Here is a 17,035-nt window from a genome sequence, read left to right as displayed (position 1 = left end):
ATGGACAGATTTGGAGACACAGTCCTGCCTGGACTTGGCACAGTCTGAACTGATTGAAGCTGCTGGTTTCCAGCCTCTGCAGATGCAGGCAATTCTGACTAAAAGAAAGTTTGAGGAAGCTCATCCCAGCATGCAGGGAATAACCGGTGATCCCTGCTGCCTGTTTCAGGTGTATGTTTGTGTTTTTGCCACATGATGCTTGGTGGTTGTTGAGAGCACCCTGCCCTCAGACCTCGCTACCTCATGCTCGATGTGAGGGATCCAGAGCAGGTCTCTCCGTCCCAGGAGCAGTAGGGGTCTCTGGCCAGGTAGCACTCGACACAGTTGGATCCGTAGAACTTGCACCTCTGGAGGCCAAGCTGGGCCACGCCGTGTTCGCTGGACACATACAGCAGTTGCTGCAGAGGATGATGGGGAAAGTCCATAAATTCTCTATGAATTATGATGTTGGAAAACTGAACTTTAATTCTTATACACATGAATCTCCTCTAAATCACTGCACTGTTGACATACTTTTAGTGAGCTGTTCAGTAGCTTGTTCTTAGCTCCTTTCTATTCATAAGATCTTCTGACAATCCATGTTCTCGCTAGCAGGTGGTGGAGGGCGCTATTGTGCACCGTGTGACAGACTGCTGCACATCTCGCGGCAGAAATGAGAGAAGAAGAAGAAGCTCCAGAAGCTGCAGCAGACTAATGGATGTTGTGGTTCTCCAGGGGGCCGTGGTGCTGCACCAGGCAGAGGTTCTGGTGCTCGAGAGACCAGAACTGTAGGGTAGTTCTAGAGTTTATGATCAGGGTAACCGTCTAGGAGTGAGAACTTAAATACAATTCTACAATTTCATTTAGCAGACGCTTTTGTCCAAAGCGACGTACAACACAAGCAAGAATTCAGACTTAATTAAGGAAAAGCCCATAGGAAGCGCAAAAGTGCTTCAGTTGTGATTTGGTCACAGGTACTGCCATCTAGTGGCAGAAGAAGTGTCGCCCCCCCCCCTCCCTTTTTTTTTTTTTTTGACAAACATACAACATAACACAACACAGTTAGTGCTACATAGTCACTAAGTGCTGGGTCTTGGACCCTCTGACTGATTCTACCACAGGACAAAGAGGAGCAGAATCAGGTTCAGTGCCTCAGTGCTCTCTGAACAATTGAGTCTTCAATTGTCTCTTAAAAGTAGAAAGGGACTCAGCAGAACGCACTGAGTTCGGTAGTTCGTTCCACCATTTGGGAACAACAGAAGAGAAGAGTCTGGCTCGAGATTTGGAGCAGCGCTGGGCTGGAAGCACCAGGCGTCTTTGGCATGCAGAGCGTAGTGGGCCAGAAGGAGAGTAGACCTGGATCAGGGATTCCAGGTAGGCTGGAGCCGTTCTTGTGATTGTTTTGTAAGACAAGAGAAGTGCCTTGAATTTGATCCTGGCTGCCACTGGAAGCCAGTGAAGAGAAACCAGCAGCGGGGTGACATGTGCCCTTTTGGGCTGGTTGAAGAGCAGACTGCTGCTGCATTCTGGATCATCTGCAGAGGCTTGAATGAGCCTGCAGGGAGCTCTGCCAGAAGAGAGTTGCAGTAATCAATGCATGAGATGACAAGAGCCTGAACCAGAAGCTGTGTGGTCTGTTGGGTCAGGAAGGGTCTGATCTTCCTGATGTTGTAAAGGGCATAACAGCAAGACCGAGAAACTGAGGCCACATGAACCTTAAAGGTCAGCTGGTCATCAATCATGACACCCAGGTTTCTGGCTGAGTTTGTGGGCACAAGTAGGCTCGAGTCAAGTTGGACACTGACCTGAGGCTGAACAGATGGACAAGCTGGAAAGACCATAAGTTCAGTCTTCGACAGATTCAGTTGAAGGTGGCGTTCCTTCATCCATGTGAAGATATCAGCCAGACACGCTGATATACGACCTGAGACCGTTCTGTCATCAGGTGGGAAAGAGAGGAGAAGCTGAGTGTAGTCAGCATAACAGTGGTAGGAGAAGCCATGGGAGCGGATCACTGCACCAAGTGAGGTGGTGTACAGAGAGAAGAGAAGGGGACCAAGCACTGACCCCTGAGGAACCCCAGTCGATAGGCCATGTGGCCTAGACACCTTTCCTCGCCATGACACTCTGAAGGATCTGCCTGTGAGGTAGGACTTGAACCACAACAAGGCAGAACCAGATATGCCGAGCTCAGAGAGTGTGGAGAGGAGAATGTGATGGATCACCGTGTCGAAGGCAGCAGACAGATTCCAGCAGAAGTAGGACAGAGCACTGACCAGCAGCTCGAGCTCGTCTCAGTGACTCAGGGACTGACAGGAGTGCGGTCTCAGTGGAGTGGTCACACCTGAAGCCAGACTGAAAAGAGTCAAGTAGGTTGTTGTTCCGCAGATGTTCAGAGACCTGGTTAAATACTGAGCGCTCCAGTATTTTTGACAGGAATGGCAGCAGTGATACTGGCCTGTAGTTTTCAACCTTGGCGGGGTTGAGATTAGGCCTTTTGAGCAGTGGGGTGACACGGGCCTGCTTAAAAGTAGCAGGAAAAATGCCAGTTTCCAGGGAGGAATTGACAATGTGTGTGACAGCAGGTTTGATAGTGGGCAATACAAATACAAATATCAAATCAATGTTCTTCTTGAAAATCACTTCTCTAACAGTGGTTGACAACGTTTTCAAAAAAGTCGTGGTGGGGAAAGAGTTAATTACCTCACCATGCAAACTTTCACTTCCTGCCTGATGTCTGTCATTTTCAGTATTTAACTGACCAGACAAACACAGTAAACAACCACACTTTAAATCAAAATTTTCCATCCAAACAATTCAGCATTGAGAAGTTGTGATCACTGCTTTAATTGATCATATCACTTTTGCTCTCTGACTTGTTCACTCACAGAATTTCATTAACTTGGTGCTCCAGTAAACAAACGTAAGAGTCACACAAATTGTCATTGAAGTATTTCATTGTCACAATAAATGTTCAGTAATAATATGTTTGATAACCAAGCCACACAACACATAGAACCATTGTTCTATACAGCAGAGTAGAACAGCATTTACGTCCCAGGAGCAGTAGCAACGTTTCGTTACAATGAAGCTACACAACGAAGCTACATGAAGCTATAAAATGAAGCGACACAAAAAGCAACACAGTGACGTTGAATGATGAAGAGCTAATAGGCAAAGGACAAGCTGAGAGCAAATTTTTTTGAAGAAAACTTGTTTTTATCCTTCATTTCTTTCAGTTTTAAAACTGCATGTTCAGATTTTAAATTCCTTTACTTATTTATTCTTTATTCTTGATATAATTCCTCTGTTTCTTTATTTATCTGTTTATTAACATGATTTTAAAATTTTGTACGACTTTTGAATTTATTCATCATTATTTATTTACATTTGTAAGCATGCAATATTATTCAAAGATGTAGAAAGGCTTTAGTGTAACACTTGTGCTCCATCATCGATTGTACATGGACCTACCTTCTTGGTGGACAACACCATGCTGAGGACTGGAGCTGAGCCCTGCAGAACCCAAACAAACATGGATGACACATATCACACATCATTTATACGGAATTAAAAAATCTGAAACCTCATGAAACCTGGAACTGTCAGATGATGGACAAATGCAATTGTCTGCAGGTCCCAGTGTTCGAGGTCACATTGTTTATCTGATGTCACTGCCATGCCACAGAAACTTCATGGGAATACCACAGACACGCGACAGATACGCCTTGAGAACACTGGAAGGTGTCAGAAGCAGCCGTTAATTTCTTAATTGAAGTCAGAAGGGAGTTCACACATACTCTGATTTATTTAGTCTCTCTCTGTCTCTCCCCATTCCAAGGAACCCAGAGACTCTTTACCAAGTATCTCCTTCTTTTCTGTCTTCAGTGGCACACAGCCATGAGTACTGATGAGGTATCCTGGAGCAGTTGACTCGGCACACATGCGTACCACAGTGCCCCAGCAGGTCTGATCTCAGGGCACCATGCAAAGACACTTGAGCACTGAAGAGCAACAGATTCCTCCAGTTCTCCTCCAGAAATCCCAACCAGCAGGTCACCCATTTCAACTGTATACACATTCATTATACAAAATGAAATTTACTGATGCTCATAATTCTGCCTTCAGAATATTACTGAGGAGAATGAGATGGCGCAGTTTCACTGAGTAACACCTTTCAAGCTGTCTTAAGAAATATTATGAAAACATGAATGTGTTATTTAAATATTTCAGACAAAGTAAAATCATGAGGGCTTGATCGAACATAAAGTTTCGCAGCAGTCATTATCAGTCCCAGCTGTGGAGACATTGGTCCACTTGTGTCTTGGTGGGACACGAACATGTACAATAATTACAGGTCTAGAATTCCTTTAAAATTCTGATATTTCATTCTGAGGTCAGATGTAATTCATTTGCTGACCCAACACTCACCTAAATGGACTCTGTGGACACAAAATACACATGGTGCCTCTGTCCACATGGTGGACAGTGCAGGAGCTGGTGATCTCTCGAGCGCGGTTTGTAATACAATTATCCTTACTCCTGCCCAACAGATTCACTCTGACTGGCAGGTCTATACTTCAGCCACAGCTCAACTTTGGATGGAACTATCCAACAAAGATGCCTCTGGTGGGCTGGACTTACAGCTGCAGGGGGCACGCTCCTCCCTCTCCAACCAAAACTTGAAACACCCTCAAGTGACCGTAGGAGCGATATCAGACAGACGTCTCAATGGACCAGCAGGTAGACGACAACACCTGATTCATGACAAATATTTATACCAAGGTCAGAGAGAAATGCTTCTTCGGGCAGATCAGGGAATTAACCAGGGCTGAGGTCAACTCAGATCTCTCAGCGTTGATGACATTTGACCCCTGGGAGGACAGATACTGATGACGCAGCTCAGACGTCCTGCTGCTCTGTCCATCTGAAAATGGTTCCCCTATGGTCCTCATCCACGTGCCTCTTTTCCTGTCTCGAATGTCAGCTGGCTTACATCGAAACCAAGACAACATTGTTGACAGCTACGTCTCACCTGGAAGACTGTCAGCTCTTCTAGAAGGGTCGCCTCGGTTCTCCAAACATCTCTGACCAGCAACACCGCCTTCACCACCTTCCCATCATCTGAAGACAAGAAACAGCATCAGAAGTTGTGTCCACCTTTGGAATGCCTGTTCTTTCTTTTTCACTTTCAATAAATTGCATATTCAAAACTCCAACCATCCACTCATCCATCCATCCACCCATCTGTCCACTCATCCATCCATCCACTCATCCATCCACCAATCCATCCACTCATCCATTCATCCACTCATCCACCCATCCATCCATCCATCCATCCACTCATCCATCCACCAATCCATCCATCCACCCATCCATCCATCCACCCATCCATCCACTCATCCATTCATCCACTCATCCACCCATCCATCCATCCACTCATCCATCCACCCATCCATCCATCCACCCATCCATCCACTCATTCATCCACCCATCCACTCATCCACCCATCCATCCATCTCCCCATCCATCCACTCATCCACCCATCCATCCATCCATCCACTAATCCATCCATCCACCGATCCATCCATCCATCCATCCACTCATTCATCCACCAATCCATCCACTCATCCATCCATCCATCCACTCATCCATCCATCCACTCATCCATCCATCCACCCATCCATCCACTCATCCATCCATCCATCCACTCATCCATCCATCCACCCACTCATCCATCCATCCACCCATCCACTCATCCATCCATCCATCCATCCACCCACCCATCCATCTATTCATCCACCCATCCATCCAACCATCCATCCATCAATCCAATCCACCCATCCATCCGTCCACTCATCCATCCAACCATCCATCCATCCACCCATCCATCCACCCATCCATCCACTCATCCATCCACCCATCCATCCTCCATCCACCCATCTATCCATCCATCCACTCATCCATCCATCCACCCACTCATCCATCCATCCACCCATCCACTCATCCATCCAGCCATCCATCCACCCACCCATCCACCCACTCATCCATCCACCCACTCATCCATCCATCCACCCACCCATCCATCCATCCATCCATCCACTCATCCATCCATCCATCCATCCATCCATCCACTCATCCATCCACCAATCCATCCATCCACCCATCCATCCATCCACCCATCCATCCACTCATTCATCCACCCATCCACTCATCCACCCATCCATCCATCTCCCCATCCATCCACTCATCCACCCATCCATCCATTCATCCACTCATCCACCCATCCATCCATCCATCCATCCACTCATCCATCCACCAATCCATCCATCCACCCATCCATCCATCCACCCATCCATCCACTCATCCATTCATCCACTCATCCACCCATCCATCCATCCATCCATCCACTCATCCATCCACCAATCCATCCATCCACCCATCCATCCACCCATCCATCCACTCATTCATCCACCCATCCACTCATCCACCCATCCATCCATCTCCCCATCCATCCACTCATCCACCCATCCATCCATCCATCCACTAATCCATCCATCCACCGATCCATCCATCCATCCATCCACTCATTCATCCATCCATCCACCCGTCCATCCACTCAATCATCCATCCATCCATGCACTCATCCATCCATCCATCCATGCACTCATCCATCCATTCATTATTTATCCATCCAAACATCCATCCATCATCCATCCAACCATCCATCCACTCATCCATCCATCCATCCACTCATCCATCCATCCACTCATCCATCCATCCACCCATCCATCCACTCATCCATCCATCCATCCACTCATCCATCCATCCACCCACTCATCCATCCATCCACCCATCCACTCATCCATCCATCCATCCATCCACCCACCCATCCATCTATTCATCCACCCATCCATCCAACCATCCATCCATCAATCCAATCCACCCATCCATCCGTCCACTCATCCATCCAACCATCCATCCATCCACCCATCCATCCACCCATCCATCCACTCATCCATCCACCCATCCATCCTCCATCCACCCATCTATCCATCCATCCACTCATCCATCCATCCACCCACTCATCCATCCATCCACCCATCCACTCATCCATCCAGCCATCCATCCACCCACCCATCCACCCACTCATCCATCCACCCACTCATCCATCCATCCACCCACCCATCCATCCATCCATCCATCCACTCATCCATCCATCCACTCATCCATCCACCCATCCATCCATCCACTCATCCATCCTCCATCCACCCAGCTATCCATCCATCCACTCATCCATCCTCCATCCACCCATCTATCCATCCATCCACTCATCCATCCTCCATCCACTCATCCATCCATCCATCCATACATCCACCCATTGACTCATTATCCAACCATCCATCCACTCATCATCCATCCACTCATCCATCCTCCATCCACCCATCCATCAACTCATCCATCCTCCATCCACCCATCCATTCATCCAACCATCCATCCAGCCACTCATCCATCCATCCACTCATCCATCCATCCATGCGCTCATCCATCCATTCATCATTTATCCATCCAAACATCCATCCATCATCCACCCATCCATCCATCCACCCATCCAACCATCCATCCACTCATCCATCCATCCATCCACCCACTCATCCATCCTTCCACCCATCCATCCATCCACCAATTCACTCATCCATCCATCATTCATCCACCCACCCATCCATCCATCCATCCACCCATCCATCCATCCACTCATCCATCCATCCACCCTTCCATCCATCCACCCATCCATCCATCCACACATCCATCCATCCATCCATCCACTCATCCATCCATCCACCCTTCCATCCATCCACCCATCCATCCATCCACTCATCCATCCATCCACCCATCCACTCATCCATCCAACCATCCACCCACCCATCCATCCACTCTTCCATCCACTCATCCATCCAACCATCCATCCACCCATCCATCCACTCATCCATCCATCCATCCATCCATCCATCCATCCATCCACCCACTCATCCATCCATCCACCCATCCATTCATCCATCCAACCATCCATCCACCCATCCACTCATCCATCCATCCATCCACCCATCCACTCATCCATACTCCATCCACTCATCCATCCATCCATCCATCTGTCCACTCATCCATCCACTCATCCATCCTCCATCCATCCATCCACTCATCCATACTCCATCCACTCATCCATCCATCCATCCATCCATCCATCCACTCATCCATCCATCTACCATCCATCCATCCATCTATCCAATCATCATCCATCCACTCATCCATCCTCCATCCACTCCATCCATCCACTCATCCATCCACTCATCCATCCATCTACCCATCCATCCATCCATCTATCCAATCATCATCCATCCACTCATCCATCCATCCATCCACTCATCCATCCATCCATCCATCCCTCCATCTTCTTCCTCTTCTCCTGTTCAGGGTGGTGGGGGTGGAGCCTATCCCAGCAGCCTTCCCCCTGGACAGGTCACCAGTCCATGGCAGGGCCAACACATAGAGACAGACAACCATTGGCTCTCCCAGCTACGCCTACGGTCAATTTAGAGTCTGGATTAACCTGGTCCCTCTTGATGTCTTTGGACTGTGGAGGAAGCTGGAGTACCAGAGAGAACCCAGCAGGAACAGGGAGAACATGGAGACTCACACAGAAAGACCCCGTGCTGCAGCCGGGGCTCCACCCACAACCTTCTTGCTGGGGGGTCACAGTGAGGACCACTGCTCCACCGGGCTGGCCTTATTCAAAACTCCATCAACTGCAGTCTGTTCACTTATGACTTCCATGCCATCACAACCTAATAGATATCATGGAAGAAACAAAAACTAACAAGTAGTGATATACTGAACTGATTTTGGGTGGATTTCTTATGTTTAATGCTGAAAAAATGTCTTCCTCACACGTTTGGTTGCTTAGGTCTTTTACTGTGATGACATCAGCAGAGTTACATGAAAGTTTGTTTCGTTCAGACTCTGAGAATTCAATCGAAAAGCGCAAATCAGCGAGCAGAAGAACCTGCAACTTTAAGGTTGTTTGAGTGTCTCCTGCTCACCTGTCCCCAGGTGTAAGACATCGTATGGTCCATCCTCAGCCTCCACTCTGTCCACAATGACCTTCTTGAACATGTTGGACACATTGACCCGTGTCAGAACAGGTCGCCCCCCCAGAGGCAAGACAGGATCCCACATCAGCTGGTGCTGACGCATGAAGCTCACTACCTCATCCGGGAAGTCCTTTGTGGACTTGTGGAGAGCATCGTAGGTCTCACTGGGACACTGATGGACCAGTAAAGATGTGTCAGAAGACCAACTGACACTAGAGGAGACAGAAGGACTACTTCTCAGGTCAAGTATCTCTACTTTTAGAGCACGAAGAGACAACATGTCTTTGTTGAGGACAAGTTGATGAAGAAGTAATTACACCTTCACTGAGGTAAAAGTACCAATTGTCATCCAAGTCAAGGAGCAATTCAATGTGTGACGTGATGTCAAGCCACAACCAATTGCACTTACAGCTCCAGGTCTCGGATATGGGGTTCGGCCCTTAAACTCCACCCAGTGATAGTTGGGACCCTGTTTATGGGCGAATGGCCCATTGAATGCAGCACGAATGGACGCCATTGTAAAGATGCAGACTGCTGAGCCCCTAAAGACAGAGCTGAAGGAGGAAGAGGAGGAATGGTCGAGAGGGTGGAGTAAGAGGAGGAGGAGAGAGACAGTTACATGTCCTCAGAGTGAGAAAGAGATAAATCTGCTCTTGGGCAATGACTGGATGTGTCTCACCTGGAAGTGCGGAAGACACCATAAATGGCCGGGTTTTGAGGGTCCTTTGTCTCCAGGACAAAAATGTCCTCTAGAAAAAACACAACAATGAAGATGCATGATGATGATGATGATGATGATGATGATGATGATGATGATGCTGACGCCGCTCGAACAAGGACGAGTCAGAGAGACGTCAGGGGACAAACGGAGAGACAGGGCAGGAGAAAAGAAGGTTTTAATGATGTGCACGAGTTGACAGTGGTTACCGAGTTCATCAAAGTGTGTGTCGGTGCCAGATGGACCCGGGACAGAACACACCAGTCGGGCTTTGAGGAAGGTTGTCCAGCGGTTGATTAGGCTCCTCCTTCCTCCCACATCATTCTAGAGGAGGTCAGAAGAGACATGAAGTTAGAAAATTGAAGACAAACAAAAAGGCAAAACAATTACATCATTAGAATATAAGAAAATGAAGGACAATTGATTTCCTTAAAAGCTCAGATGCCTGCCATCTATCGTCATGGTAACAGAGATAACCCCGGTTGATGTTTCTCCAGTGAGGTATATCAGTCTGCAAAGTAAGCAGTCCTACCTTGCAGACTCGAGCCACGCGGCTGTAGAACTTCTTGTCCCGTGGCTCCACCTCCACTGCTGTCTCCTTGAAGAAGATGTAGACCTTGTCGTCATCGGGACTGTGTGTGTCTGGGACAGAGAATGAGCCCACGAACTGGGGCTCTGACAAAAAACCAGGAGGTGAGTCATCATGAACCTGGATCTCCACAGTAGCAGGTTGCTGTTGATTAGCGTCTCACCATTGAGCCAGTTGCGGTCGTAGGCCTCAGTGCGGATGTAGTGGTGGCCGCCGCCCTGGATTGTTGTCCGGAAGATGCCAGCATTGGCGCCCATGAAGTCTACAGAGATGCCAGCGTACAGTTCCCCATCTGAGGAGGTAGGTAAAGAGGAAGATGGTGGAGCAGAGCGGCAAACCAGAGCGGCAAACCAGAAACAATTTGTGTTCTACTGAACAGAGCCACGGCGTTGTTGTTTCCTATTTGACTCGTCTCAACAACTGCATTTAATTTAAAGACTCGAGAGTCTGACATCATCAAATAAATCAAGAGACGACACACACTTCTGCCAGACAGTTACAAGCTGGGATGTAGAACGATGAAGAGCCACAGCAGAGAAGGACTCGCAAATACTTAGAGAGAGAGAGAGAGAGAGAGAGTGTGTGTGTGTGTGTGTGTGTGTGTGTGTGTGTGTGTGTGTGTGTGTGTGTGTGTGTGTGTGTGTGTGTGTGGTCTGACCTGTCAAACTTGTGGTGAAAGGTTCTCCATGACTGAAGGGACATCGCCCTCGCCCCGACTCAACAGTGTGTGGCAACATGACGATCGATCCCTGCAGGACAGACAGTTGTATGCATGCCCACACACACACACACACACACACACACACACACACACACACACACACACACACACACACACACACCCTCCTCAGACATTCAGGAAGAAGTTTGTGGAGAAGGTGTAAATTCAAAAGTTTACTGAGGTGTTGATGTGTTATCGATCATTGCTGTTTCCATGGAGACCTGATGGACACCAGGACAACCACACCTCTGGTGGGGAGAGACAGGAGAGAGAGGGTGGGACGTGTTCCAGCCTCCTAACTGGGATGAAGCACCCCGCTGACATTTATGATGGTCTATATTTACATAAATCAGAGCAAGAGCTGGGAGATGAGTGATATGAGAGAGAGAGAGACAAACACACACACACACACACACACACACACACACACACACACACACTTCAGGGCAAACACCACTGGACATCTGTGTGAAGTTCAGAAATGTTTCATGTGGCATTTGTGTACCTGGGCATCTACATGCAGGTGAACACACTGTGGGCTGAAGGCAGACGTGCCGCAGGCGTACACACACGTCTTGTTGATGGGCTGCAGCAGGCGCACATAGTTGGCACACTCAGTCTGAAAGCAGAGGAACAGGAAGTAGATCTGACCATCTTGTTTTCTTGTGTCAGAAAGGGTCGCTCACCTCCAGATGTTTTCCTGCCAGGATGCAGTGCTCCACGTTCTGTTGAGGGGCAGGCCAGTGGATCTGAACCAGGGGATCAAACACAGGGTTGAATACCTCACTGGAAATGAAGGTGAGTTCACTGTCAGCTCTGTAAATTGGTCTCAGCTGTCTGAGCAGCGAAGCTGTGGAACACTAACACTGCTAACAGGATGCCTGTGGTCATGTCCATGATGGTGTCATTACTGGTTTGGAATCAGCTGACCAGGATTGCTGGTCAGAATCATACATGGCAACTTTTACATGAAACATAAAATCACCCCACAAGTCATAAAGTCCTGGCTGAAGGCACAAATGTGTGGCCTGCACCGAGGGATCAACTGGTGCTGAACACGCACCAAAAGCCACCTGAGGTGCATCAACCTGCAGTAACCACAGCTGCTTAGCAGGACCTGCTTCTGTTCATTGCCTGCTGTTAACAATTGGTCATTTGATGAAAATGATGGACATGAGAGGCGGGGCTCTCCGGTACGTATGCACGTCTCACCGAACGTGCCGGCAGATCCAACCTGCCGGAGCGCAGCAGGTGGATGTGGTCCTTCCCTCCCACCAGCAGCCAGCCCTGGTCCTCATCCAGCAGCAGCACCTGGTAATCACCGCTGCTGCCGCCGCCCTCCCAGAAGACCGCAGAGCCGTTCCTCAGCTCTGCCATTGCGCACAGACACACACACACACACACGTATGAAAATACAGTCATGGAATGTGTGTTAACTATCTCCTGCTAACCTGCGAGACATTAGACGTTCACATGGCAGCAGATCATGTGACCGATTTCTGCTTCTGAGGAAAACAAATGTCTACAAACATGTCGCTGAATGTTCTGATTTTAGGTTTCCATGACAACAGATCAGAAACCGCTGCAAGAAAACTGTTTAGTTGCCTGCAACCCAACACTAACAAGACAATGAACGTGCCCCTCTCCCTCTATCTCTCTCTCTCTCTCTCTCTCTCACACACACACACACACACACACTTTTAAATAGTGGGTTCATGGTGACGTTTCCTACCTGAGTGTGACATCAGCAGGTGCGGCCCAGTCTGGCTCATGGGGACATGTAACACAGTGCTGCCATCGACAGGCTGCAGTGTGACCAGACACGCCATCAACATGTGAAGGGACGCCACCCATCCTGCCGCCATGTCTGTTGATGGGCAGGAAGAGCAGTCACATCACACACAAGTAATCAAAGGTAACAGTTTCCTGACAGATGTAAAAGTCACGTGATCCATTTGTTCTAATGTGACATCATCATGACGAAAATGGCCATGAAGACAGACGAGTGGAAAACTGTCTCCATCCGTTTGTGTGTGTCTGAACAACCGTCACTGTGCTGGCTCCTTCTGTTACTTCTCGCCTCATTAGTTGAATATATATTCTTCTTTGGTTGTCAGAGAGGTTCTTGATCAGACACTCACTTACCTGCCGCCTCACCGTCACCTCAGCCGTCGCCCCATTGTGTGAGTGTGTAAAAAGTGAAGTCTAACTGCCCTGAGTGCGTGTGTGTCTGATAAACTTTGATTTGAAAGTTTTGAGTTTGTTTGTTTCAAGTCTGAACATCTCGACCAGCAGTGCAGCAGAGAGGGATGATGTCTGATGACGTTTCTGGGATGATGTATGTATCATCATATATATGTATACATATACACGTATATGTATATATACATATATATGTATACATATACATATATATGTATATATACATATATACGTATACGTATACATATATACGTATATATACATATATACGTATATATACATATATGTATATATACATATACACGTATATGTATATATACATATATATGTATACATATACATATATATGTATATATACATAAATACGTATATGTATACATATATACGTATATATACATATATATGTATATATACATATATGTATATATACATATATACGTATATATACATATATATGTATATGTATATATATACACATATATACGTATATATACATACATATGTATATGTATATATATATACATATATACGTATATATACATATATATGTACATGTATATATATACATATATATGTATATATACATACACAAATTTGAAATGCATTCATCTTCATATTATATTCATTCAACTATGAGGGTACATTAAACTACAGCACAGGTTTACTTCAGATATTTGATTTGATTTCAGATTTGGGTTCAGACATTTGGCAACTGACACCAACTGATTGCATCATTTTATTACAAACAAGATGTATGTGGTTTTTCAACTTAAGTTGGAACCAAATGGTTTCCATGCCTGGAAGCGATTCTAGAGTCTGTGGGGGCCCCAAGCAAGAAGTAAACGTGTCCATCATGTCGATTAGATAAGTGTGTATCGCGTTACTTTACTAGGATGACATCTCTCATAATCACTGTAACTGTGTGTGTGTGTTCATTCACTGCAGCTGCCTTGACCAGTGAATGTGAGCAACTAGCGTTGTTGCTAAGTTAAGTGAAACATGATAGGGTTACCACGCATGTCTGTGGTTCAAGAAAGTGAACTATTGTGAACACGGATGCACTGTTTCTGAGGGCCTAGCATACATGTACTGTTTGTAAAACAGGACAGGAGCAAGCAAATCACGTGATCCATCACTCAGTCCCTATGGATGCAATTCTCGTTTGGCTTGACCCACCAGCAAGCGCATTAAGACCCCTCAGGGGCTCCTAGTAGTTCTGGGTTAGGGTTGTGGGTGGAGCCCCGGCTGCAGCACGGGGTCTTTCTGGGTGAGTCTCCATGTTCTCCCTGTTCCTGCTGGGTTCTCTCTGGTACTCCAGCTTCCTCCACAGTCCAAAGACATCAAGAGGGACCAGGTTAATCCAGACTCTAAATTGACCGTAGGCGTGGCTGGGAGAGCCAATGGTTGTCTGTCTCTATGTGTTGGCCCTGCCACGGACTGGTGACCTGTCCAGGGGGAACCCCGCCTCTCACCTGAAGTCTGCTGGAATCGGCACTGGGGGACCATGTTGGCTGCCTGCGTGAGCTGAAGAGAGTCGCTACACTGCACTCATTCAATTCTGCTCATCATGGTTGTACTTGGAGAGTTATTTTCATCCGGTACTTGGTTAGAAACGTTTGAGAACAACTGTAACCTAGCCAGAGAGTGACATCATAGTACCAGCTCGTAGCTAGACGGCTGGTGTGTACTGCCACATAGTGTCATGGTTTGCAGTTTGCAACACTAGTTTCTCCAAGGCACCCTGAATGCATCACCTTTCACTCCCTCAGCCAACCTCCTCTGCCAATCAGTCTCTATCACCTGCACCTGTCCCATAGCTATTTAGGTCTCCCTCTCCCTTCATTCTCTGCCAGATTGTTATGCTTGATGCCCAACTCTCCAGCGTTTTTCCTTGGACTGACTTCCCGGCTTCGACCCTGCCTGCTTCGACTACTCCCCCCTGCCTCAGCCCTGGTAACCACTTCTGCCTTGATTCGCTGCAAGACTGCCTCTGTTTTTGCCTGCCCATTATTGTGGTTACGTTCCTGGCATCCTCGGAATAAAGGCCATTATCGATTCAACTTCTGTTGCTCAGTGTGTTGCATTTGGGTCCATAACCCCCACCGTTTCAGTACAATCTGGCCAAACATGGACCCAGCACGCACTTCCCCTGCCCAAAATCGTTTTGAAATCATTGAAGGGGTCCTCCAGCAACATGAGGCCCTCATGGCATCTGCCTCAGCTGAGGCCAGACAGGCCGCAGCCACGCAAGAACAGGCTATCGGCTCTTTGGCTAACCAAGTGCACCAGTTAACTGCAACCATCGCCCAATTAATCCCTGTTAGCTCTGCCTCTGCCTCTGACCCTGCCCCTGCCCCTCCAGCAACCCCCGTTCTGGCCCCCGGGCCAGTTTCTGAACCAAGAATTGGAGCCCCTGAACGTTATGCTGGTGAGCCTGACGGTTGTAATCCATTCCTGACAAACTGCACCATCTTTTTTGCATTGCAACCTCTCACCTTTGCTTCTGAACAAGCTAAAGTAGCTTTTACCATCAATCAGCTAACAGGGAGAGCGAGGCTGTGGGGCACCGCTGAGTGGGATAAACAGACTCCGGCCTGTACTTCATTTGAGTCATTTGCTTCTGAGCTACGCAAAGTATTTGGGCAGGGTGTCCATTCAACGGATGCAGGGGGTCTCCTGAGTCTATGTCAGAAGGGTCAGTCTGTGTGTGATTTTTCGATTGATTTCCGCACGAAGGCCCGTGCTAGTGGCTGGAATGGGAGTGCTCTTCGTGATGCCTTTCTGCATGGGCTGGCTGATTACATCAAGGATGAACTTGTGTCTTACCCCCTACCCCTTTCTCTCGATGATGTCATTGCTCTTGCTATAAACATTGACCTTCACATCCAGGCTCGCAGGAGAGAGAAACAAAAGACACCTCCCGCTCATGTATCTGCTCATGCATCACGAGGCTCTGCTTCCAACTTGGCCCACTCTGCAGCCACTCCTGAGCCCTTAACCAACAGCCTTGAACCCATGCAGTTGGGCCGCACCAGTCTGTCCCCTGAGGAACGTGAGCGGCGCCGCAAGTCAAATCTCTGTCTGTACTGTGGTCGACCAGGCCACTTCATCTCACACTGTCCAGTAAAAGGGGAGGGCTCATCAGTAGTGGAGGAGTTACTGGTGAGTCCATCCTCTTTTAAAGCCTCCTCTGTTTTTGATCGTCCCTTGTTTATAGCCAAGCTCCTTCTGCCGGAAGCCTCTCAAGTCCTGTCCACTTTTATTGATTCTGGAGCAGATGCGAATATAATTGACAAGGAGTTAGCTCTACAGCTGGGAATTAGTTTGTTACCCCTTCCTTGTTCTGTGCCTGCCAGGGCTCTGGATGGTCATCTGCTGGGGATGGTCACTCATCAGACCATACCGGTCCACCTACTCATGTCTGGAAATCACCGCGAAACCATCCAGTTTTATGTCCTGCCCTCACCTCGCCTCCCTCTTATACTGGGCTACTCATGGCTTCGCCACCATAACCCCCATATTGACTGGTCGGCAGGGGTCATCCGTGGTTGGAGTTCCGCCTGCCATCAGGTCTGCCTGAAGCAGGCGGCTGCACTGCTCCGCTCTCCACCTCCCTGTGGCCAGCCCGATCTCTCTGGGGTCCCAGCCCAGTATCATGACCTTCGTGAGGTATTCAG

At 47.9% G+C, this 17,035-nt stretch overlaps 1 protein-coding gene across 3 annotated transcripts in view; it reads right to left on the bottom strand.

The window, feature by feature from the left end:
• Positions 1–17,035, bottom strand: part of LOC147268698 (semaphorin-3D) — a 37,801-nt gene that overhangs the window by 11,104 nt on the left and 9,662 nt on the right. For all 3 annotated transcript variants that reach the window (XM_086200488.1, XM_086200489.1, XM_086200490.1), the window contains exons 2-15: positions 12,889–13,023; positions 12,369–12,526; positions 11,843–11,905; positions 11,662–11,775; positions 11,094–11,184; positions 10,599–10,727; positions 10,379–10,521; positions 10,056–10,170; positions 9,808–9,877; positions 9,538–9,682; positions 9,078–9,300; positions 5,015–5,103; positions 3,454–3,495; positions 241–398 (exon numbers count right to left, since the gene is read on the bottom strand). In XM_086200488.1, the coding sequence (XP_086056614.1) occupies positions 241–398; positions 3,454–3,495; positions 5,015–5,103; positions 9,078–9,300; positions 9,538–9,682; positions 9,808–9,877; positions 10,056–10,170; positions 10,379–10,521; positions 10,599–10,727; positions 11,094–11,184; positions 11,662–11,775; positions 11,843–11,905; positions 12,369–12,526; positions 12,889–13,023 (1,675 nt within the window). The remainder of the gene's footprint in view (positions 1–240; positions 399–3,453; positions 3,496–5,014; positions 5,104–9,077; positions 9,301–9,537; positions 9,683–9,807; positions 9,878–10,055; positions 10,171–10,378; positions 10,522–10,598; positions 10,728–11,093; positions 11,185–11,661; positions 11,776–11,842; positions 11,906–12,368; positions 12,527–12,888; positions 13,024–17,035) is intronic.

Source organism: Aulostomus chinensis, chromosome 3 (genome assembly GCF_037954235.1).
Source record: "Aulostomus chinensis isolate RoL2024-O1b breed Wild chromosome 3, RoL_Achi_v1.0, whole genome shotgun sequence".
NCBI classification, from domain to species: Eukaryota; Metazoa; Chordata; class Actinopteri; order Syngnathiformes; family Aulostomidae; genus Aulostomus; species Aulostomus chinensis.
The sequence above is the reverse complement of the archived record's forward strand: the minus strand, read 5'-3'. Positions and strand labels throughout refer to the sequence as shown.